The sequence below is a fragment of the Mauremys mutica genome, chromosome 2, assembly GCF_020497125.1.
Source record: "Mauremys mutica isolate MM-2020 ecotype Southern chromosome 2, ASM2049712v1, whole genome shotgun sequence".
Taxonomy (NCBI): domain Eukaryota; kingdom Metazoa; phylum Chordata; order Testudines; family Geoemydidae; genus Mauremys; species Mauremys mutica.
The window spans coordinates 120,079,832-120,103,119 of NC_059073.1; the positions used below are offsets into that span (position 1 = coordinate 120,079,832).

Consider the following 23,288-nt stretch of genomic DNA (forward strand, 5'->3'; position numbering starts at 1 on the left):
TGTATCCTTTACTGGAATTGCTGCCTCACAAGAGGGGCAATACTTAAAGCCAGGAGACTTCAACTTCTCTGATCAGAGAAGAAAAAATACAAAAAGTACAACTTCCAAAAGGCTGGCGGTTTACCTGCCAATGATAAACTACCTAACTGATGCTAATACACACACAATTATTCACAGCTAAGGAAAACAGAAGATGCGGACACTGAGGAGTTCGGTTTTGCAGCCATGGGTGGTGAGAAGGAACTGAGTGACAGTTGGGCCTGCTCTTCTCTTTACAGCCTCAGTCACAGGGGCGTAAGGATGCCCAGGACACAAACACAACCTGAAAGGACACTGCTAGCCAAAAGACACTGATCTTTGGCGTATGCATGCCAAGAGTGGAATGCCAATGGATGAGTGCTCCAGGAACAATCTTCATTACTAGCTCTTTTTTGGGTCATTTTGAGGGCTATGAGACAAAAGTGAAACATGGAGAGCTTCTCATTCACTGAAGAAAGTAAGTTGTGCTATTTTGTGTGGGAGGAAGGGGAGAGGAGAAATGAGGCCTTCACCGGCTTTTACAAACCACTGTGTAATCTTCAGAGGCTTGCTCGATTACCGGGGTTGATGAAAAGGGCCAGAAGCCAGCCAATAGTCTTCAAAAGACCCTGATATAAATTATTAATTTAATGCAGAAATATTAGTCTTCCGTTTATTTGACCAAAGAAATGAAAAGCTCCAGAGCACTAAAGCACACAGCTCATTAAAAGGAGGCCTCTATCCTCTGATAGCTCTTGTCAAGCAGTCTCTGCTCTTCTGGTGATCTTTGCAGAGAAACAACTGGGACTCTGCCAGGTCAGCAGTTAAAGGTAATCTCAGAGAATCCCTCAGCAAACTGTAATGTACTCAGGATGAAGAACAAGGAGTTCAGGGACTGAACTAATTGTGTTTAAATTTGTGTAATACTAGCAGCAAACAGGGTTTCAGTGTTATTCCATTGTAATTTACCTCTTGCAGAAGCAAAATGAAAACACAACAAAAATACATCCCTGATAAAGAACCAAGCTCTAAAAGTATTTCTGTATGCATTGCTTGATCTGTATTTTTTGTGGGGGGAGGAGGCAGGGGAAAGGAAGCACAGTATGGCAAGAAAAGTGAAAATAAGGGGATGTACCATACATTGGCTTTTATACAATCTAATCAGGAGGAATGGGAGCAAAGTGACAGACTGTGGTAGAAGATGGGATCTGTTGACTTCTCCCTACCCCACTACAAATCTGCCCCCTTTATCAATTAATATGGCAGGCAAAGAGGGGTGGAGAAGGGATCAGACAAGATACTGGCCATCTGATTATTCTATATCTAGGACATTTTGAAATGGTGGCAGTTCCTATTTTAGTATTTATACCAGGGGTGGGCAAATTTTTTGGCCTGAGGGCCACATCTCGGTATGGAAATTGTATGGAGGGCTGGCTGGGGCAGGGGATTGGGGCGCACAGGGGGGATGAGGGCTTCGGCTGGATGTGCAGACTCTGGGGTGGGGCTGGGGATGAGGGGTTTGGAGTGCAAGAGAGTGCTAAGGTCTGGTATCAAAGGGTTTGGAGGGCAATCAGGGGTGCAGGATCTGGGCGGTGTTTACTTGAAACAGCAGCCTGTCCCCCCTCCAGAGGCGGGGCCACACCGCTCTGCACACTGCCCCATCCGCAGGTACCACCCCCACAACTCCCATAGGCTGGGAACCACGGCCAATGGGAGCTGCAGAGCTGGTACTTGGGGTGGGGGCAGCATGCAGAGTCCCCTGGCTGCTCTTCCTTCTGGGAGCCGCGTGGAGCAGAGCGAGGCAAGCCCCCGACCCTGCCTCCTGGCTGGAGCACCGGACCAGGGAAAGCTCCCAACCATGCTCCCCGGCGGAAGCTCAAGGGCTGGATTAAAAGGTCCAACAGGCTGGATGCGGCCTGTGGGCCGTAGTTTGCCCACCCCTGATTTACACATTTACAAATGTACATCTGTCTCCAGAAAGTACACAAGAAATTCATTCAAAGACAAGAACAACCTTCCTTCACTACTCCCTTGCCGACTTTTTAACACTGCATGTGAAAGGCAGCAAAATAAATTTTCCTGCTTATTCTCTGCCATACTGCCTTTTCAGGGTATTTTTAATTGTTCTGATTAAAATTTACTTTGTTAAGTACCACTGAGAACACAGTTCATTTCTGGTTTCCAGTTTTATATATTTCTGTCACGTAACAGAACCTGAAGAAGAGCTTGGTATAAGCTCAAAAGCTTGTCTCTCACCAACAGAAGTTGGTCCAATAAAAGATATTACCTCACCCACCTAGTCTCCATATAACAGACTCTTGTAGGGGAATCACCTGATCCCTGCTCAGGTGTGTCTATTTAGTAATTAGAGAAGGCTGGCTCTGTGGCCTCTAGCCCTTAAAGGGGAAAGTCACCCTGTTACACTCTGTACCTTCCTACTAATCTCACAGGGAGAATTTTTGTGTCAAACTTAAAATTGGGGCCCAGATCCTGTACTGGAAAAATTTATCCACAAGAGATTGAACAAACTTTTCAGAACACATGATTCCATGGTGTCCTGCACCATTATGGAGTATGCAAAGGGGCTGGGCTGAGATGTGTTGCTCAGGCAGGAAAGTGCATGCAAAGGTGGCTTTAACCAGAGAAGTACAGAGACTCTGGACTTCTGGGTTCAATTCTAGGTTCTGAAGGGAAGTGTGTTCTAGAGGTACAGATCCTTCTGCCCCTGTGCCCACAACCTGCCACCAGCCTCTTCTCCACCTATCCACTCCTGCCATCAGCCAGGCCAATAGGATGTTCCACCAATCATGGGCTGTCCTGGCCATACCCATTCCTCCTAAGACAGATCACTTGTACTAGGAGCTGCTACAATGGCTATATGTCATCGGAGGACTTCCCTGTTCAGATGCAATCCTCCAGAGGTGGCTATGCTGGTGCACTTTCCAAACTGCCACACTGTATTGGAGCCAACGTATTTAGCAACACTAGTTTAAAACTTTTAAGTCTAGAAAACATATTGCTGGTACAGCCTTCAACTCATTTTCTAAAGATCAGCATTCAGTCACTTCTGTTTTAGAACAGAATCATAGAATACCAGGGTTGGAAGGGACCTCAGGAGGTCATCTAGTCCAACCCCCTGCTCAAAGCAGGACTAATCCCCAGATACAATTTTGCCCCAGATCCAGTGGCGGATTAACAAATTTGGTGCCCCTGGGCCCTCAAAAAATTGCCAACCCTCTCCCCCCAGTTCACCTCTGCTAAGCCTGGGAGGGAGGGAGGAGAAGGGGAGTTGTGGCACGCTCGGGGGATGGGGGAGGTGGAGTGATGGTGAGCTGGGGGAGGGAGCGGTTCCCAGACCTCCCCCGCCCCCCAAGAGTCACTCCCCGCACCCGCCGGCCCCAGGTCATCTTTGCTCTGCTTCCTCCAATCACACCGCTACGCACTTCTCCCTCCCAGTGCTTTCGCGCAGTAAGTCTGGGAGGGAGGGGGAGTTGCGGTGCGCTCGGGGGATGGCAGCGGTGGAGCGGAGGTGAGCTGGGGCGGGGAGCGGTTCCCAGCCCCCCGGGTTACTCCCTGCACCTGCGGGCCCCAGCTCACCTCTGCTCTGCCTCCTCCAAGCACACCGCTACTCACTTCTCCCTCCCTCCCAGCGCTTTCGCGCAGCAAGCCTGGGAGGGAAGTGGAAGGAGGGAAGCGCGGCGCGCCCTGGGAAAGAAGTGGGCTGGGGATTGGATGGAGTTGGAGAGGTGTCACGAGCAAATTTGCCGGCCTAGGCCTAGGCCTTGTTGGCCTAGGCGATAATACGCCGCTACCCAGATCCCTAAATGGCCCCCTCAAGGATTGAACTCACAACCCTGTGTTTAGCAGGCCAATGCTCAAACCACTGAGCTATCCCTTTTAGGCATCTCTTTTAAACAGGAAGAATTTCTACCTATTGTTCTCCTAACCTTTCCTTATTGTTACCCATAATGATACAGGATAAAATTGAGAGGTTTTTTTGTTCTAAACTGTTTGTTTCACCCATGTCATGTCTTCTGGTTTTAAAATGAGACAGTACAGCTCATTTTCTATTTTATATATATATATATTGTCAACTTTATTTCACTTTGTGGTCTCTGTTGGAAGTTCGGGCATTATTGATTGGTGTTTCTTTTATTATTTCAGGCATGTGCATTCTCATTATCTTCACTGGAATATCATCTCTGCATGAATGCATTACTTATACTAATGTCTCAGCAATTTCATATACTCTTTTTACTGGAATTTTTTGGATGGCAGCAATCTTGCTTCCTTAGGAGAGGCATACATCTTTCCTCTATTTACCTGCTTTTTGGACAACATTTTTTTCCTCCCTGAAAACCCATTTCTTTTGCAAAATTAGCAAAGTCTTGACCATAAAAGCAGGACCACTTTCTGATTTACTATTGATGAAATTTCAAAAATATTGGATAGATTATCTTATACAACAAGTACTGAATTTATGGACGTGGACAGCACCATTGTTATTGCAGAACATCTGGAAATGTTTACCAACTGCTGTCCACTCTGTAACATTCCATAAAATTCTAAGTATTCACAACCCCTTTTGATTTCGAAAACATTTGCATGAAAACATTTTTGTTCACCAGCATGTTGGAGAAAAGGGAAAATGTCACAAATACTTGTAGAAATATGTATTAATGAAGTATTTGCACAGCCATCTTGAAAGCTCTTTATGCATATGTAAGTCATTCAATCAGTTAGCAGAAACAATAACATATGACTGAGGGGACTAGTCATAGCTCAATACGCAAAACAATATTCACAATGAATAGTTTTGCAAGCAATCTATTGAATAGACAAATATGTTCACATAAGCTATAAATCAAGTAATTTTGAATTGCAAATAAATTCATAAAAATCTAAATGCGCTGCAGATAATTTACAAGCAGAAAAAGGATGGGGAAGGCTCTGATCCAATTAAACAGGACAAGGTGGGAGCAGCACCCATGGGAGGGGAAGGGACACCCTATGCAGGAACCTGCAGCCTTCACATGTTACAGAGATCATCACCATCAAAGCTCCTACACCCTAGCATGCAAGAGTTCTAGGCTGGGCAATAGGCTGGGAGGTCCTGGGACAGGGACAGCTGGGCCATGACTAGGCCATGGTGCCTGAAGTGAGGGAACATGCTGGGTGAGGGGACTACTGCAGCCTCAGGACAGAGGACTCTTCCATCCCCCAACCTCTGTAGAGACCTGAGCTCACCCTCTGCTGCATGATGAGAGTTCAGAATTTTGCCCAAAGAGTATGGTTAGCAACAAAGGCAGTACCACATTTTTAATCACAGTATCCTGAGAAGATGGCAACCAACACAAAAACTGTCAATGGAACAGACATTTTACCTAGAGTAAAAACACAGAATTAGCATATAGGAAGTTAGACTAGTTCTGGAAGGTCTTTCCCATTTTTACATAACAACTTTCTGATGCTTCTTTTATTGTATCAACATTGATATGAAGACTGGCAATTAAAATGTATTTTCATCAACATCAGTGTGCCTAGTTTTCAGGTCTATGCATTGTCTTGTGATAACTGACAATACAGTGCTGCCCAAGTGGCAATAAAAAGAAAAAGCTGTGTGTGGCTGCAACAAACTTGTTCTTCACCATCTCCATAGTTAATAATCCTATTTCTCTTTATGGTGAGGTGCACTCATTATCTGATCACAGCCTATATTGTTCTCCTGGACATTTGACTTTTCAGTTTAGAGGTATTAATTGAAAATCCTGTTCACAGCAGGAGACATCGCTTAAATGTTAGGAACGCTTAGGGACTAGAAATGCAGAGATTTTAGATGACTCCATAAATTCAAGTGGCACATCCGTTTCTTTGCATAAATGAAATTCTGTTTCATACAATGCCAAGCCCGCTTAAAGAAAATGCCAACAACCAACCAAAACTTATTCACCTGTTGAACCACAATAACTACCAGGCCAGAAAAATACTTGATCCATCCAGCATACAATGTACAACAAATTCAAGAGAACAATGGTGTCAAATGTCTGACTGTGGTAGGAAAAGCCTGCAGGATGCAGGGCATAAACTGATTATCAGCTAGGTTTAGGTCAGAAATTTCCCTTCACCCCTGAGATAATATTGCACAATTAGATTCACAGCCCCATCAACCTACAAGAACAAAAAAGACTGAAAATAAATTATTTTTAAAACCCAATTTTTAAAATGGTTTCAGCTAATAAAATTTTACCTCTTACCCTCCTTGAAAGGGCATACAGTAGTTTAAACTGTGTGAAGGATGATCTCAAAAATAGTTTTATCTGCAACATCTGGCATTTGTCACTGTTAGAGATAATAGACTATATTAGATGGACCACTCTTTTATTCCAGTATGATCATTTCTGTGCTCCTATTCTAACAGGAAGGAATTCTGATGCCTGGAAGTGTGAATTGTTCCAGTTACATGGCTGGCTAATAGAAAAGAGAGCAAAATCTAATCTCTCTCCTCCCACACGCTAAATATAAACAATATTCTTATATGACCCAATACTATTCTTGTAATGCACGTTCAGGATACATGTGTGGACCAGACCACAAGAAAGGAAGGAGGGAAGAAACAAACAAATAGCAGTCATAGTTCAATAGTCTAGGACTAGGATGGGGATGTTGTGGGTGAGGTACACTGGCAGACCTATGTGGGAAGTTGGTTTTCAGCCAGCACTATCCCTCCTTAGCATAAATTCAACATTCATGCAAAACTTTAAAGGAAAATGAGGTTTTTATAAAATAAAACCCATTTTTGAAAACAGTGCTGTAGAAAACATTTTGGAGCTATGAAAATGTAAATGTACAGCCACTGTAATAACCAAGCATGTTTTTATACATTTTTCTAGATAACACATATCATCATCTGACAATGGGGAAGAAATATTTCAAGAGCTTTACTTACTTGGGATGCGTGAATTCGTCAATGAGGGCAACCTTTTCCACCAAGTCTCCTCCAATGGTTCGGACTAAATCATAGAAGTCATTTTCAGAGTATTTCTCAGAGGGCAGCCAAAAGGAGATGTCATTTATCAAAGGAGGATATTTGCTGAGAGGCTAAAAAATAAAAAATATATATACACACATCTATATAAATGTTTGATTTGGATAGAGTATCAGAGGGGTAGCCGTGTTAGTCTGACTTGCATCTGAAGAAGTGGGTATTCACCCACGAAAGCTCATGCTGCAAAACGTCTGTTAGTCTATAAGGTGCCACAGGATTCTTTGCTGATTTGGATAGAGATACTTAAAATTCTATTTTATGCTTGTAATAACATGTAAACTAAGCTTTTATAGAGTTAATTCCTTCAAATTTTGAAAACTTTGTGCACTGTTTTTAGAAGCACAAACTGAATTGTCAAGCAGCTAAAGTGCAGTTCTAAACTGAAAAGCTAATCTCTCAAAATGGCATTGTGGGGTTCCAATGTTCATTGTCTCAGTGCCTCCTTTGCTCAGTTCACAAGTAAAAAGATATTTCTTCTAGCTGCCATTTCCGCAAACATATTCAACCTTCAGAGGGGTAGCCGTATTAGTCTGGTTCTGTAAAAGCAGCAAAGAATCCTGTGGCACCTTATAGACTATAAGGTGCCACAGGATTCTTTGCTGCTTTTATATTCAACCTTAATTCCTTCTTGCACATCACCACTAGTAACCAAGGCTCTGTAAGGCAAGCAATGCAGGTACACTGTTCAACCCTTCCCTATCTTTAATGAGATTGAACAAGCATACTCAAAAAATAAAATATGGCTCTGCAGTTAGAATAAACATTAATTCTGCTAATTACCTGTGAGCAGGAATAGAATTCACCTGCCTCTTTCCTAGATGTGTTGGTTTTGCAGGTCTAACAGCTCTAGGTCTAACTACATAAGAACAGGTGTACCTACTTAAGAGTAGTAAGAACTTATTTTTGTCACGTTAGTCAAGATTTATGACCTTTAAACACATAGATGGAGCAAATTTGTTCAATAAGAGGAGGCCATTTCATCACAGTAATTTTCAAGGTAGAATCAGTTTAAAGATTTACACAGTTCTTTTCACATAGTAAAAAGATGCTTATCACATTCATGCATAACATTTCCATGTAGTTTATTTTACCATGTTTATCTCATTTATCTTCTGTAATGTTTATGTTTATCTTCTGCAATGTCCAATTTAATGCTAAAATGGTCTGATTTACAGTTCTTGGTGAATTCTTATTTGTAGACAAAGCAAAGAACATGTTTAGACTAAAAAAATGGGGGTATCAGTTAATTTCCTCTATTGGTTTTAGTTACAATAAAAGCCTTAAGATTAAAAAAATACAGACTATTTTAAAGATAATTAATATTTTCATAATCATTACAATATGTTCTCTAAGCATGCAGTGGTAAATGTGTCACCTTTGCTGTTAGGGTGACCAGATGAGAGGAAGAAAATATTGGTGGGGAGGGAGGTGTCCGCCGGTGGAGCAAAAAACAAAACCAAAACCAAAACAGTGCTGCTGGCGGAGCGAAATATCGGGACAAATTGTGTCGCGACCAAAGATCGGTCGGGACATGGGACAAACATCTAAATATTGGGACGGTCCCGATTTTATCGTGACGTCTGGTCACCCTATTTGCTGTAGACTAGAAGACCCTGTCTCATGATCTAAGTAGTCAGGAGAGCATGCCCTGATATTGTCAAGATCATAGAGGGAGGAGAGGGAGGAACAAAATGAGGCCAACGTTTACATGCACTGGACTTTTAAGGCCCAAGCCAAAGCTCACTGAAGTCAACAGGCTTTGGATCTGGCCCTTAATGAGATTTTTTTCTTTAGGTCAATCCTTATTTTGAACAAAAACCGGAACCAGACAGCAGTATCAGAGGGGTAGCCGTGTTAGTCTGGTTCTGTAGAAGCAGCAAAGAGTTCTGTGGCACCTTATAGACTAACAGACGTTTTGCAGCATGAGCTTTCGTGGGTGAATACCCACTTCTTCAGATGCAAGGCTTGCATCTGAAGAAGTGGGTATTCACCCACGAAAGCTCATGCTGCAAAACGTCTGTTAGTCTATAAGGTGCCACAGAACTCTAGACAGCAGTAGTTCTCTTCTCCTAGTCCTGCTTAACTTTCTAATTATTTGTATTACCATAGCACTTAGGAGCCCCAGTCACAGGAACCCATTGCGTTAGGTGATGTACAAACACAGAACAAAAAGACAGTCCTTGCCCAAGGGACTTACAATCTAAGCATAGGACAAGAGACAACAAACGGATACAGATAGAGGACTGCAAGTAAACAGTGAGACAATACTGGTCAGCATGGTAAGTAGTGGTCTCTGCAGTGATGAGCTGCCAAAATCTTAACAACCGGTTCCCTATAAAAAGTTCTGATTTAAGGGGGGGAGCGGGGCATGGGCCGGTGGAGACATACTCATGGGGCCGGGGGCCCCTGCAGGGCCTGGGACAAATTGCCCCACTTGCCCCCTCGGCAGCCCTAGAGCTTGCAGTCCCCTCCCCGCTTACCTTGCCGGCAGCTCAAAGCAGCAGGACGACTCCGGAGCTCAGCTGAGCTGCCCAGCTGATGCCAGTGGCTGGCCACGCTGCAGCTGGGGGGATGGTGGGGGAAGGGCCAGGGGAGCCTCAGCCTCCCCAGCTGGGAATCCTGGGAGCAACAGGATGGTCTGGCCCGTGGACTGGAGTTCTTTGCCCAGTCCCTGGCCCTTTAACAACCGGTTCTCTACGGAGGTCTAATTTTAGCAACCGGTTCTTGGGAACCTGTGGGAACCGGCTCCAGCTCACCACTGGGTCTCTGTATACTAGCAGACTAACTGTTGTCAAGTTTAATGTCAGAATCAAGCAAAGGAGATTTTTGAGGATGAATTCAAAGGTGGATAATGAGGTAGCTTCACCGCTGTTTGCACAAAGCGCTTCTAAAGCATCTCAGGCAACATGGGTGAAAGCTCAAAGTTGTTTGTTTGAAAATGTAACAAATGGGCAGTGGAGGCTACCATCACAAGGTGATGGGAGGCAAGCATCTTATTTCCTGCCTTCCCACTAAAACGTTGCATCTTAATTAAGTACATGTATACAGGATCTTTGGGTACTACAAGAGTAAATTGCTTTTCTTATTTTGTTTATACAAATTCAACAATTCGTATGTAGGCATTGGTCCGTACAGTACATTGTCTCAATAAAAAATGTGTTCTCTGATTGGGAATGTTTTATGATAGAACAGTGAAATCCTAAGTGAATACCTGATAGAGCAATAAACCTGTTAGTAGGACAAATTTACAGTGCCCAGATTTATACAAATCCTGTTACGTACAGTGTAAACCTTTCAATGAATATCTGATAAGGAATATAGTGCAAGTTTTAAATTAATAACCCCTGTGAATCAAACTGTGAATCACAAATGATTATCCAACTTGTTACATGAATAAACTTGTCAAACAAATTCATCTCCTGTACACCAATTTCAAAACTCCACACAATAAAGCCATCATACAGGAGCTCTTGAGACAATACCAACTCTAAATGAATAAAAGGAATACACCTCTTACATCACAGCCAGAGCTGTGAATGTTGGAGACACCCTAGACTTACTGTGTTAATACAAAGTTAACGAACATTATGTTGTTAAAGATACCAATGTGATAGGACTCCTGTTTTAATATATTTCCCTCTCACCCCGCAAGTTACATTACATTACATTCTCCACTACCACAGAACCCTAGCAACTTATTGAACTAATTTCAAGGTATTTAGGGACTAATTCAAAACCCATTGAAGTCACAACTCTGTATCGGGTCCTTCATTTTGAAACAAGCAGGAGATTTGCCTGGAATAAATAAGAACACAATCTGCAGCTAATCCAGATGGTAGCTATGTATTTCACTCTTAGAAGTATGATGTTAAATAGCGATACTGCAAAAAATACATATAAATGCTGTTCGTTAATGTCCTGAATCTGAAAGGTGCTGAGCACCCCCAAGTCACGCTCAAGTCTTTTGCCGTTGATTTCAGTGGAAGCAGGATTGGACTATTAATATGGAGCACTACTATTCCCAGCTAAACTCAGACCTACAAGGCCAGATCCTTCAAAAACACTTGAGAGTAACCTTACTCATGTGAGTAATGCTGCTGAACTCAATGAGACTACGTACATAGTAAAGCTACTCATGGACATAAACATTTACAGGATCTGCATTACCAAGTCTCCAGGACAACTAAATGTATCCTTGGAGAATTAATCAACCCATGAAATTACTGCCTTAGACTAACAAATGTATTATTATTTTTTTAAACAGAGCTGGAAAGAGTAATAGCCTTTTATCTCCAAACAGACAAATGTAGTTTAAACACTATCAAATAGTTAACAGATACCTCAACGCTCCTTAATATTTTGGTAAAAGGTATTCTTTTACTCAGACTTACAATATAGAAAACTCTTGTATGTTCAAAGATAAAGTGCAACAGTCTTAGGGTACGTCTACACTACGGGACTATTCCGAATTTGCATAAACCGGTTTTGTAAAACAGATTTTATAAAATCGATTGCGCGCGGCCACACTAAGCACATTAATTCGGTGGTGTGCGTCCGCGGTCCGAGGCTAGCGTCGGCTTCTGGAGCGTTGCACTGTGGGTAGCTATTCCCTAGCTATCCCATAGTTCCCGCAGCCTCCCCCGCCCCTTGGAACTTCCGGGTTGAGATCCCAGTGCCTGATGGGGCAAAAATCATTGTCGCGGGTGGTTCTGGGTAAATGTCGTTAGTCACTCCTTCCTCTGGGAAAGCAACGGCAGACAAGCATTTCGCGCCTTTTTCCCCTGGATTGCCCTGGCAGATGCCATAGCATGGCAATCATGGAGCTTGTTTTGCCTTTTGTGACTCTCACCGTATGTGTACTAGATGCCGCTCACAGAGGCGATTCAGCAGCGCTACACAGAAGCATGCTTTTGCTTTTGCATGACAGCAGAGATGGTTACTAGCCATATTGCACCATCCAACCCTTCCATAAATTGGAACTAAGATGATCATGGCTACCAGTCCTTTTGTACCATTTGCTGCTGTCATAAGTGCCCCTGGCTGCTCTTAGCCAGGGGCGCAAAAGCCAAAATTGGGAATGACTCCCTGAGTCAATCCCTCCTTTTTGGTATCTAAAAATAGAATCAGTCCTGCCTAGAATATAGGCAAGTGTACTAGATAACCACTGTATCATAGAACCAGAGAGCACAGCTGCTCTGTGTCAGATCCTGCAGAAATTATGAGCTGTATGCTATTCACAGGGGGTGCTCCTGTAACAACCCCACCTGTTGATTCCGTTCTTCCCCCAGCCTTTCTGGGCTACCGTAGCATTGTCCCCCCACTTGTGTGATGAAGTAATAAAGAATGCAGGAATAAGACATGGTGACTTGTTAGTGAGAAATGAGTGGAAGGCAGCCTCCAGTTGCTATGATAGTCCAGACAGGACATTAAGCAGTGTGTAGGAGAGAAGCCCAGCATCCCTCTGCTAGTCCAGGGGCAACTGAATCTTTTCTTTACACATGAAGGGTGGGGGCTGATGGAGCTCAGCCCCCTGTTGCTATGATGACGATGGTTACCAGCCATATTGCACCATCCACCAGAAAAAATTAGGGCCAGGCGCCCTTGATCGACCTGACGGATGCTAGTCAGCATGGTTACTGCCCCATGTGCCAATAGGCTGATGACGAGGACGGTTACCAGTCCTTTTGTACCATCAGCCACCCATGGCAGGGGGGGAGTGAGGATGTTGGTGTTGACGGCTGCAGCATCGTGTCTATCTGCAGCATTCAGTAAAGATAGGGTGACATGTAAAAGAGTCAGAGGATTGTTTTCCCTTTCGCTTCTGGGGGTGGGTGGGGGGGGGTGAGTAGATTGCCAAGCTATGCCCTGACCCACCGCGGACACTGTGTTTGACCCTAGAAGCATTTGGAGCTCAGCCAAGAATGCAAATACTTTTCGGAGGCTGCAGGAACTGTGGGATAGCTTCAGTCCTCCAGTCCATGAGCGTCCATTTGATTCTTTGGCTTTCCGTTACGCTTGTCACGCTGCAGTGCGCTGAGTCCCTGCTATGGCGTCTGTCTGGAGATTTTTAAAAAAGGATTCTGAATTTCATCTTCTGTAACGGAGCGCTGATAGAATGGATTTGCCTGCCCTTACAGCGATCACATCCGCATGGTCCGTGCTGGAGCTCTTTTTTTATTTTGATTTCGGACTGCATCGCCACCCGTGCTGATTGGAGCTCCACGCTGGGCAAACAGGAAATATTCAAAAGTTCGCGGGGCTTTTCCTGTCTACCTGACCACTGCATCCGAGTTCAGATTGCGGTCCAGAGCGGTCACTGGTGCATTGTGGGATAGCTCCCGGAGGCCAATACCGTCGATCAGCGTCCACACTAACCCTAATCCGATATGTTAATACCGATACTAGCGTTACTCCTCTCGTTAGGGAGGAGTACAGAAACCGGTTTAAAGAGCCATTAAAATCGATATAAGGTGCCTCCTAGTGTGGACGGTTGTGGCGTTAAATCGGTTTTACGCTCCTAAAACCGGTTTAAACGCCTAGTGTAGACCAGGCTTTATATTCTTGTCACTCTTTGCCACCTGACTGCAGTCAATGGCACTGGATAGGTATGAAGTAAGTGCCCAAATTGGTTCCAAACGTGGACTACCTAGTTCAAAAGTGCAATTGGTTGAATAGTTGTAAAACTAGATGGTAGGCCACTATCCCCACCCACAAATGGTGGATATATAAAAGGGACAGTCCTAGATTTTTGAACTGGGAACCTAAAATTAGGCTCTTAAATCCGTATTTAGACACCTAAGTAAGTAACCTGAATTTCAAAAGTGCTGAGCGCCCAGCAATTCCCAATAGCATCAATAGGCCCTGTTGCATCCAGATGCGCAGGTTCATTAACTGAGATACCACAGAATCTCAAATCCCTATTATTTTATGGGACTGTGGTTTTTGTGTGTGTGACTTAGCATAAAATCCTGAACTGGCTGGCAAATGGGTTGTTTCCTTTACTCCCCAAATACATGAGAGGAGGCCATCTAACCTGTTTTCCCTTTTATCTCTCCCCCGCCCCAAGTCCTTCAAGACCCAGGTGAGGAACACAAATGAGCCTCACACCTCTTGAAAATGCTAGAGGGGAGCCATTCTTCCTCTTGCAAAAAGGCAACAAAATAAGCAGAGGTGCCTAGGGACAAGGTCACAATGGGGAAATGCTGGAACCTCCTCTGTCACCCTAGAGGCAGGGATGTGGGAAGTCCTTTACCAAACTCTTCCACACTTCAAAAGATGAGCAAAGGGCTAGAGGTGAGGAGGTTCTTGTTGTATCCAGACTAATTTGCCCCTCCGTAATATTTATAACTGAGTACTTCAATGTTCATAACTTACAAGAAAAATATGTTTTTTTCTAATCCAAAAAGAAATAAAATTGGAGTACGTTGCACAGCTTGTGGGGGCAAGTGTTCCTTCAGCTAATAAAACCAAGAAGGAAATTCCAAACAAAGAAAGTTCTCTTCAGAGCTTTTCCTAAACCCAACGTTCCTTCCGTTTTCAGGTTCGAGGCAAACAGTAGTCCCAAACTCTCTTTCCTCAAGGTTTAATAGAAATTGTCAGTTGTCTCAGTGGTTTTATCTGCAAACCCCTCGATGCTGCTGTTTGCTTCTTCCTCCTCCCTTTATATACTCCAGGCAGGTTTCCTCAGAAGCCAATGGGCTCCACTAGCTTCTGAGCTAAGCCCTGCTTGCTAACCCTTGCCTCCAAGTTTTAAATGCCAGGGTTTCTTGATGCAGTTCCTTCCTGACAGTCCCAGGGCACAGATAAGTACGAGGCCCTGCCACATACCCCACATATTAACTTTTTTTGTTTTTAAGATTTGAGAGTAACTTGAGATGCTTGAGAAACTGTAGAACCATTTGCAGAACATGGTCAGACATTCTTCAGGATTACTATACAGCTCTGGCGATGCACTGCAAACCACAGTTGCCAACTTTCATGTAGTAAATAAGGACCTCGACTTTCACAATAAGCCAAAAAATAAGCTAATCCCATTTCAAAACAAGGCCAAAACAAGCTAATCCCTAAGAACCCCAACACCCTATGTGACTAGATCCCTCTGGTGTGCAGTCTGGGACTGTGGTGGGCCCGCTGTGCATCCCTGACTCTCTCACCCTCTTGCCCCTGCTTGCCTCTGCCTGCTGGGAGCTTATAAAAAAAAAGAAGCAGCAAGCTACAACAAGCAACAAGGAAAAACTAGGCAACAAGCAACTCACAAACCAATGAAGCCAAAAACAAGCCCAATTTCTGCATTTTTTTTTTGCGCGTTTGGCATGTCTGCTGCAAACTCTATGCTATTTCCTTTCCCCAATCCACATTTTTCTATATAATGAGCTTTATAGTTGTGCTATTTTAGATTATCTCTACACACCTCCATTTTCAAATATTACAGCACATGTACCTTACACCAGTGTTTCTCAAAATTGGGGACACCGCTTGTGTAGGGAAAGCCCCTGGCGAGCCACTTTGTTTACCTGCCGCGTCCACAGGTCCGGCCGATCGCGGCTCCCACTGGCCGTGGTTCAATGCTCCAGGCCAATGGGAGCTGCTGGAAGCGGCAGCCAGTAAATCCCTCAGCCCACACCTCTTCCAGCAGCTCCCATTGGCCTGGAGCATCGAACCGCGGCCAGTGGGAGCCGCGATCGGCCGGACCTACAGACGGGGCAGGTAAACAAACCGGCCCAACCCGCCAGGGGCTTTCCCTAAACAAGCGGCATCCCAAGTTTGGGAAACACTGCCGTACACACTTTTCAGTAGTCTCCGAAAACTAGATCCATGACTACATTATCCACAAGGTATTTCCAAGGAATACTGCAAATACCTGAGAAAACATTATGTAATTAACCAGGCAAAGTTGGAAAGTATTTAAGGGTGAGCATTGAATTCTTAAATACAACAGACGCTTTTGAGCATCTATGCCCAATGATACACGTTTACAGTTAGAGATCAAGAACAACAATAAACCATAAATCATTTTCTGGCTGCCCTCTAATAAAAAATAAACAAAATGCATCTTAACACCGCAGCCATGGTGCATGGTACTTACTGTCATATGAAATGGGGAACTGGGCATCCTGCTCTGCCAACCTGTAAAGTATATCTACCTATACTTATTAGGTATATCTGAGTACCAAATGCAAGTGCTTAGAGCCTCTAACGTCACCAGATCTGCAGAAGAAACCTGGTGATGGATTCAGGCTACGGGAATCACGTGCTGATCACAAGGGTACTCTCTGCTTGTTCGAACAGAACAGGATCCGCCAACTAAAATGAACCAAGATTCCCCCCCAGCCATATAAAAGAGAAGCCTCACAAGATACTACTTTACTTATAAAAGAGAAAGACCTGCATATGGTACCTTCCTGTCCTTGGGGAAAATGCTGTGTGAGAACGAAGAAGGGTTATTGCTAGGAGTGAAGACGACACGTCAGTACCAATACCCAATATTTCACCCTAGCCCAAAACTCTAAAAAGCTGGTAGCACTGCACTGTTTTTGCCCAGTGCTTTTCACAAATATTTCGCATTAGTGTGGCATGTTTTTCCAAATACAGTGATCAAGCTGCAGCATGCTGAGGAGAACAGGAGAGGGACTTTTTGATACGGTGTTTCACTAAAATTCTCTCTCTCAGCTACTGCAGAGACAAAATGACACCACGAAAGAGTCACAATGAACTGTAAATTGAAAAAGTGGGAAAAAAGCTTAACTTGTATTTTGACAGCAGTGACCAAATATGGTTTTAATGCACCAAAAACTGGGTTAGCAATTCCACAACAGTCAAACTATTTAAAAAGCCAACTGTGTTTTACTGTCATCACTGTTCTAGCCAGAAAATAAATAAATGAAAACTATCAGCATTATTGCTGCCACAGCTTTAATAGTCCTGCATTGCCTAAATTTTGGAGAAATGTACATAAACTGCATAGGGTTTTAATGTGAAATAATATTCTCACGCCTGTAACAGATAACCCTTTCTCAATACATTCAGTGCTGAAGCTACACCAATCCACTGTTATGGTTGGAAATTTACACATACAACAGACATGAAATTCAAATTTGCAACTGTAGCTTGATCCATTTGCACATACGGTAGTATTTTGTATTAGTGTATATGCTGTTAAATTTATGCTTTCATATTTATGCCCAATTTAGCCAATTTACAGTTGCTGCAGAAAGCATAACTTTGCATTTCTCGGCTGTCATGGGTGTAAATTCTGAGTCATAATGTTCCATTAAGGGTGGGTCCTCCTCCCATCAAATTTCACTTTCTTTTTTATATTCCAGTAAAGAGGTAAAAGTACAAACAAGCAAAAAAATTTTGATGTCACAGACAAATATATACAGGATGGCCCTGGTCCTGCAAAATACCTTCCATTCCCAGTAACACTCAGCACCTTGCAGGATCAGGCCATTTTCCAGCATACAACCTGAGTTATTTCGCTGACCACACAATTACCCATTCAAATCAATGCTTGAGAATACTGTGGACTAGACTGTGGAATTTAACCAACAGGCTGGATTTGGGGGTAGCACATTGCTTTCCTCTCCCAGAAGGAGCTCTGGGAGAGACTGTGCTTCTAGAGGCAGGATCCCACATTGAGGAACCCAGATGTAAGAGGAGCAGACATGATGTACCATCTTTGGATGGTGCAGTTTGTTCCCTCCTCAGCACACCTGTGCAGCTTTCCTTATAGCAATGGCTTTCCTTATAGCACAGCCAGGTACAACCTACCCTGTATTTGAAGGTCTGCTATATGAGGTACATGAATACCAAAGAAGTGTTTGAAAAACAATTAAGTGTGACAAACACCCTTTTTACTGTGCTCTGACAACTCCCCCGTAGCCAAAGGAAATTTCACCAATTTTGTCCAGTTTACTTAATTTTTCGGCCGAGAATAAGCATAGTGAATGTAGTCTGGGCCAGGGAGCCCAGCCTACAGAGGAGAATAGAGGCATGGGGCACATGGACAACAACTTCTCGGAGGCTTGGCAGCCGTACTGTCAAGTCAAAATTTTCATTTTTTAATTTTTTTGCTGAGAAGTTGAAAATTTCCATGGAGCCTCCCCCATTTTCAACCCAGCTCTGTTCATTACAAATGCCAGGGACCCTAGACATAGTTTTAGTACTTGGTGGCTGATCAGAACTTTTGATTCCTAAGCCGCATTTAACAACACATAAAAAATGCTGGCACTGCCCTTCTGTTTTAGATGAGAACCCAAATTAAAGCCAGATCCCACCACAACAAGCATTTGTCTGTTAATTCTGTTACTGATTTGAATGCCAATATTCACCAACACATTGCATCAATCAAACAATATCCAGGTTTCCATTCCATTTATAACAGTTAATATCCCCCTCACTTGGGTGATACAGAGAAGGGAATGTCAGATTCCCCTCCTGAGATCAATACCATGAAGAACAATTGCACATTTGGCAGCAAGGGCTGATTTGTTTGTCAGCAGCAGTCCACACAATTAAAACAACGTTGGATTACAAATAGCTGCTGCTTCTGATCTTGGCAAACATTTCTTTCTCCCCCATTTTTTCCCTCTCCATACAAGAAAATATAAGGAAATATTTTGTGGTCATGAATCAGCACTCAGTACCTTAGCCACAACACTGCCTCCTCCCCAGGTGAAGTAAATCTTAGCAGGAAAAGCTACCAGATACAAGGACTTTTTGAAAGTAAGAGTTGATAACATGATGATATCATATATCAGGCTCCCTGGAGGTATAACACAGGAGAACATTTAAAAGTATGTGTTCTGTTTAGGCTCCTAGGTTTCCAACTAACTTCTTCCCATCCCATTCAGCCACCTACCTACTCCATTGCTGCTGAAATAATCACAAACAGCATGAAACACATACATACTTGTTCTTTTGTCACAATGAAACCAAAACCTAACAACAGCAAACAGCGCCCTTCCGGAACATTGATGCGGTTATGGTTCATTACAGAAGCAGCCACCTAGCTTAGAGGAGGTGGAAAGGGCAAGTGGTGTTCAATATGACATTGAAGGATTAACATGTGGAACAACTGAAGGGAAGTTCAAAGTGTTATAGATGAGCATATTTCAGCAGCTCCAGCCTGAACCACAGCAAGGACGGACAAGAAGAACAGTGCTCTAGCAGAACTCAGATGTGTAGTCAGTGGGGCTGGTAAACATTGAAGAGGAGAGCGCAGAATGCACAAACCTATGAGATATCAGGGAGGGCTGTGCTCCTAAAACTGAAGGCTGTAGAACTGAAACAATATCTTACTGCACTAAGCACCCGTGCATGTTTGTCATTCTAGACAGAACATAGTAAATATACCTTTTAAAATGGTGTGTTTAGATAATATTTTAACATGTGGCTATCTGGGAAAAAATGGGACAAATTACAGAGAGCGTCTGAGAAAAAATAGCTGCTGCCCGACTGTCAACTAAGAGAGAAGTCACCCTTTCCTTGAAAATTCTGTATATTGAAAAATAGTACTAGCCCTCTCCCACATATAACCCACAACAGACCAGTCTTCACACCCACGTATGAATCATCCTTTCTGATCCATGTTAAGGCATTTAATAACTTAAAATATTTATGAGATTAGTAATCATAACAACCGGAAAAGGCAGGTAAGGTACAGTATTCATGCCACCACATGGACACAGGCACCCATGGACAGATGCTGTGCATCTTGGCAAAGCACTGCACAAAACAGAAATCTAAAACATTGTCTGACCCAGGAGCTCCTATTTGGCACAGCAATCAATGCATTTAATATTTTAAAAGTAAAACTGTACCTCAGCTGTCATTTTGGGGACCAGCACGAACACACACACAAAATAATACAATGGAGGGAACAATTCATACTTTTTACTGAAAAGTACATATTAAAAATCCTTACAGTGTATTAATGTCAAGTTCATGTTGGCACAAGAGTAGAACATACAGAATTAAAGTTCAGTTATAATCTGAAAAGAGGCTGGGAAAATGGCATCGGGGCATTCCATAATTATTGTGCCTCTGACTCCAATTCAAATGTGCTCAGTCTGCACATAAGAAAGATGGGTTTGCCAACTGCCATCCCTGCAAACTCAACCTGGCATCTAGAAGTTCTTCCCTGCTTGTGCATTGTCACCAAATATAAAATATTCTGCAGGCCAAATTAGACCCTGTGTGACAACTATGAACTGAATTCAATGGAGTTACTCCAGATTTACATCTGTAAATTGTTTGGTGTAAATAAAAGCAGAATTTGAGCCTATAAAGAGAATTTTTAAGAAGCTGGGCATTGAAAGTACATGGGTTGTGTTATATCCTGATTTGGCTTCAAGGAATTAATTATTAATAACAACAGAGACAATAGTAATAATACCACCTAGCCCTTCACCTAGCACCTACCACTTTTCAATTAAGAGTCACCCTTTCCTGATACTTAGAGATTCAAACTTTGGTACCATTAAGGGTCAACCACACAAAGTGTAGATATCGGTACAAAACCTAGTAACTTTCTAAAATAAGGGCATGAACCCACAATTTTCTGCACAAGTGCAGTCTCACAGAAGTCAGTGGGATGAAGTCCTAATAGCCCAAACTCTTCACAAGATGTACCGACTTTCTGCAATGAGATCCTGGGCAACGGTCTAATCACACTCTCCTGTTACTTGTGGCTCTGAGAATGAGCTTAAATATGTGTTGAGAAAGTCCATTAATATTGCAGGCTATTGTGCCTTTCTAAAGTTAGTTGAAATAAACATAGTGCTCATATTCATTACACTATTTTAAACAATGATTTTGTTATTTTAAAAGTTAAATTTAATCAAACTTGTTATTGTTTTACTTCTCTGAATGCAAAAAGCATCTTGCTTTTTAAACAAATCTCTAGGGTCAGATAATTAAAAAAGCTGGATGGACTTTATGGAACCTTCCAAATACAAAAAAATCACTTCTATTTCTACTATGAAGTCATTTTTATACTCTAGTAAGTTATAAAAAATTGAAGGGGGAAGGGAATAGAGAGGTATACATAAATGAAAGGGCCAGTTTAACCTTAACTAAAGCATCAACGTTATACTGTATACAGCACAGAAATACTCTCATGCACCGCTGCAATATACAGACACAGTGCTCTTTCGGAAAACTTCCCAAGAGCAGTAGCCAACATGCAAAGTGTCACAGTTACATTACTAGTCAGAGGACATTTAGTGAAAGTAAAATTACTGTTTTGGAACACCAAGCAATGTTTCAGTTACAGATATTTTAACCTTATACTTTAAAAAAATGCAATCAGTTGTTGGGGCCAGTGTAAATGAACATCTTGATGTGAATATAGGGGCACCAGCACATTAATGACATTCACAGGTGACACTGAACTAGAAGGTGTTTGAATATCACTGAGGACAGAGGGGTTCCAGAGAGATTAGAAATATGGCCAGAAAAATCAAAAACAAAATAAGATTCAATTTGAAAATATGTCTGGGGGAAAATAATTTTGAAACACAGATAGTTCAATAAGAAAGAAACCTGGAAAGCAATAATGCAGAAAGAATCTTAGAGGGACAATGGCCTGCAAATTATATACAAGTTTGAAATGTGAAACAGCTGTAAAAAAAGGTCTGGTTCTATGCTTCATACCCAAGGGGGATACAGATACAGGGCAGGGAGGCGACAGTCCCTCTCTAGACATCACAGGTCAGAGTGCACTGGGTATACTACTATCAGGTCAGTAGGTCAGCTCAGTTACAGAAGGATACCAACAAACTGGAAGAAAAGGGAAGCAGAGATGGTTAGGAACCAGGAGGAACTGACTTCTGAGGAAAGGTTTAAAACTCAGCTGGTTACAGCACTATAAATTGTTCTGTATCTCCCTCTTCACAGCATATCCACAGTGCAGTGAATGTCTACCCAACCCCCTCCCAATGAAATTCCCTACTACCACCAGGAGCTCCTTTCTAACCTATGGCCCACCAACCACCATCCAAATTCAAATAAATAAATAACATTTTTAGTATTTGTTAATTACTGGTAATGTGCTCAGTACTGGGCAAGGCAAAAATAAACAGCCCATGCCATGGCACAGACAAGACTAACAGAGAGACCTAGAAAAAGGTGCTGACTTAAAATTCCCTCCCCCATCTTCTGAGTTTCCTACAAACCTCTTGAAAATGTTGGGATGGAGAAGACCTTTGACAAGGGCTCCTCTGGCAACATTAACTCTACCACCTGAACATATACATTCTGTTCATGTGCCTTTCTCTTAGGCCAGTGGGTCCCAAACTCCAGTCGGAGGAGCACTTAACTAGCGGTCTGAAGAGCTAGTTGGTTATATGATGCTAGCTCTCCTCCTGGTTTCAAGCAGCTAAATATCATTAAAAGACAGCTACAAGCATATCCATACTTTTCTAATATTATTTGCCCATTTAAGCAATTGCTGTGGGAATCATATGCAATCACAAGTGGCAGGAGAGGTGGCTTTCCCAGTAGGGACTTGGAAGGGGTATGAAATGGAATGGACTCTCTCTTTCTCAGAAGCTAATCTCTGGGGACAAATTCTGGTCCCCAAACACAACTAAGTAAATGGGATTTGCATATGGGAGAATAAATCATAGAGCCATAGGGTTAGAAGGGACCACAAGGGTCATCTAGTCTAATCCCTGCCAGGATGCAGGATTTGTTGTGTCTAACCATCCAAGACAGATGGCTATCCAGCCTCTTTTGGAAAACCTCCAACGAAGGAGCTATGACAACTTCCCTAGGCAGTGTGTTCCATAGTCTTACTGTTCTTACAGCTAGGAAGTTTTTCCTGAGAATTAATCTAAATCTGCTATGCAATGAAACAGAATCCTTTTCCCGCCTGGCTGAGTGTGAGCATAAACTGCCCTGCAGCTGCTACTGAAGCAGCTCCATACCTACTGTGTCCCTCTCCATGGGAGTACTGACTAATGGCTAGAGATTGCTCTCTGCACATTGTCTCCACAGGCCGTCCCGCACAAAGAGAACTGCACTGGTTCCATTGCAATTGGGTAGAAGGCACCCAGGGGTGGGAAAAGGTGCATAAAAAGCAAACAGTTAAGCAAAAAACATCATATACATATAATGTAAGTCTCAGACCTGGACTTTTCTAATAACTATTTAGCATACCTGGGGGGAGCTGGCAATACATTGATATACTCAATAGAAATGCAATTTATCAGCAAATTCTACG

General features: G+C 42.8%; 1 protein-coding gene across 13 annotated transcripts in view; it reads right to left on the reverse strand.

Moving 5' to 3' along the window:
• The window catches only part of FARS2 (phenylalanyl-tRNA synthetase 2, mitochondrial), a 344,334-nt gene that overhangs the window by 97,531 nt on the left and 223,515 nt on the right, over window positions 1-23,288 (reverse strand). For 12 of the 13 annotated variants that reach the window (XM_045003788.1, XM_045003780.1, XM_045003777.1 and 9 more), the window contains one exon: window positions 6,965-7,116. The exons of the other annotated variant lie outside the window; for it this stretch is intronic. In XM_045003788.1, the coding sequence (XP_044859723.1) occupies window positions 6,965-7,116 (152 nt within the window). The remainder of the gene's footprint in view (window positions 1-6,964; window positions 7,117-23,288) is intronic. 13 annotated transcript variants of the gene reach the window in all.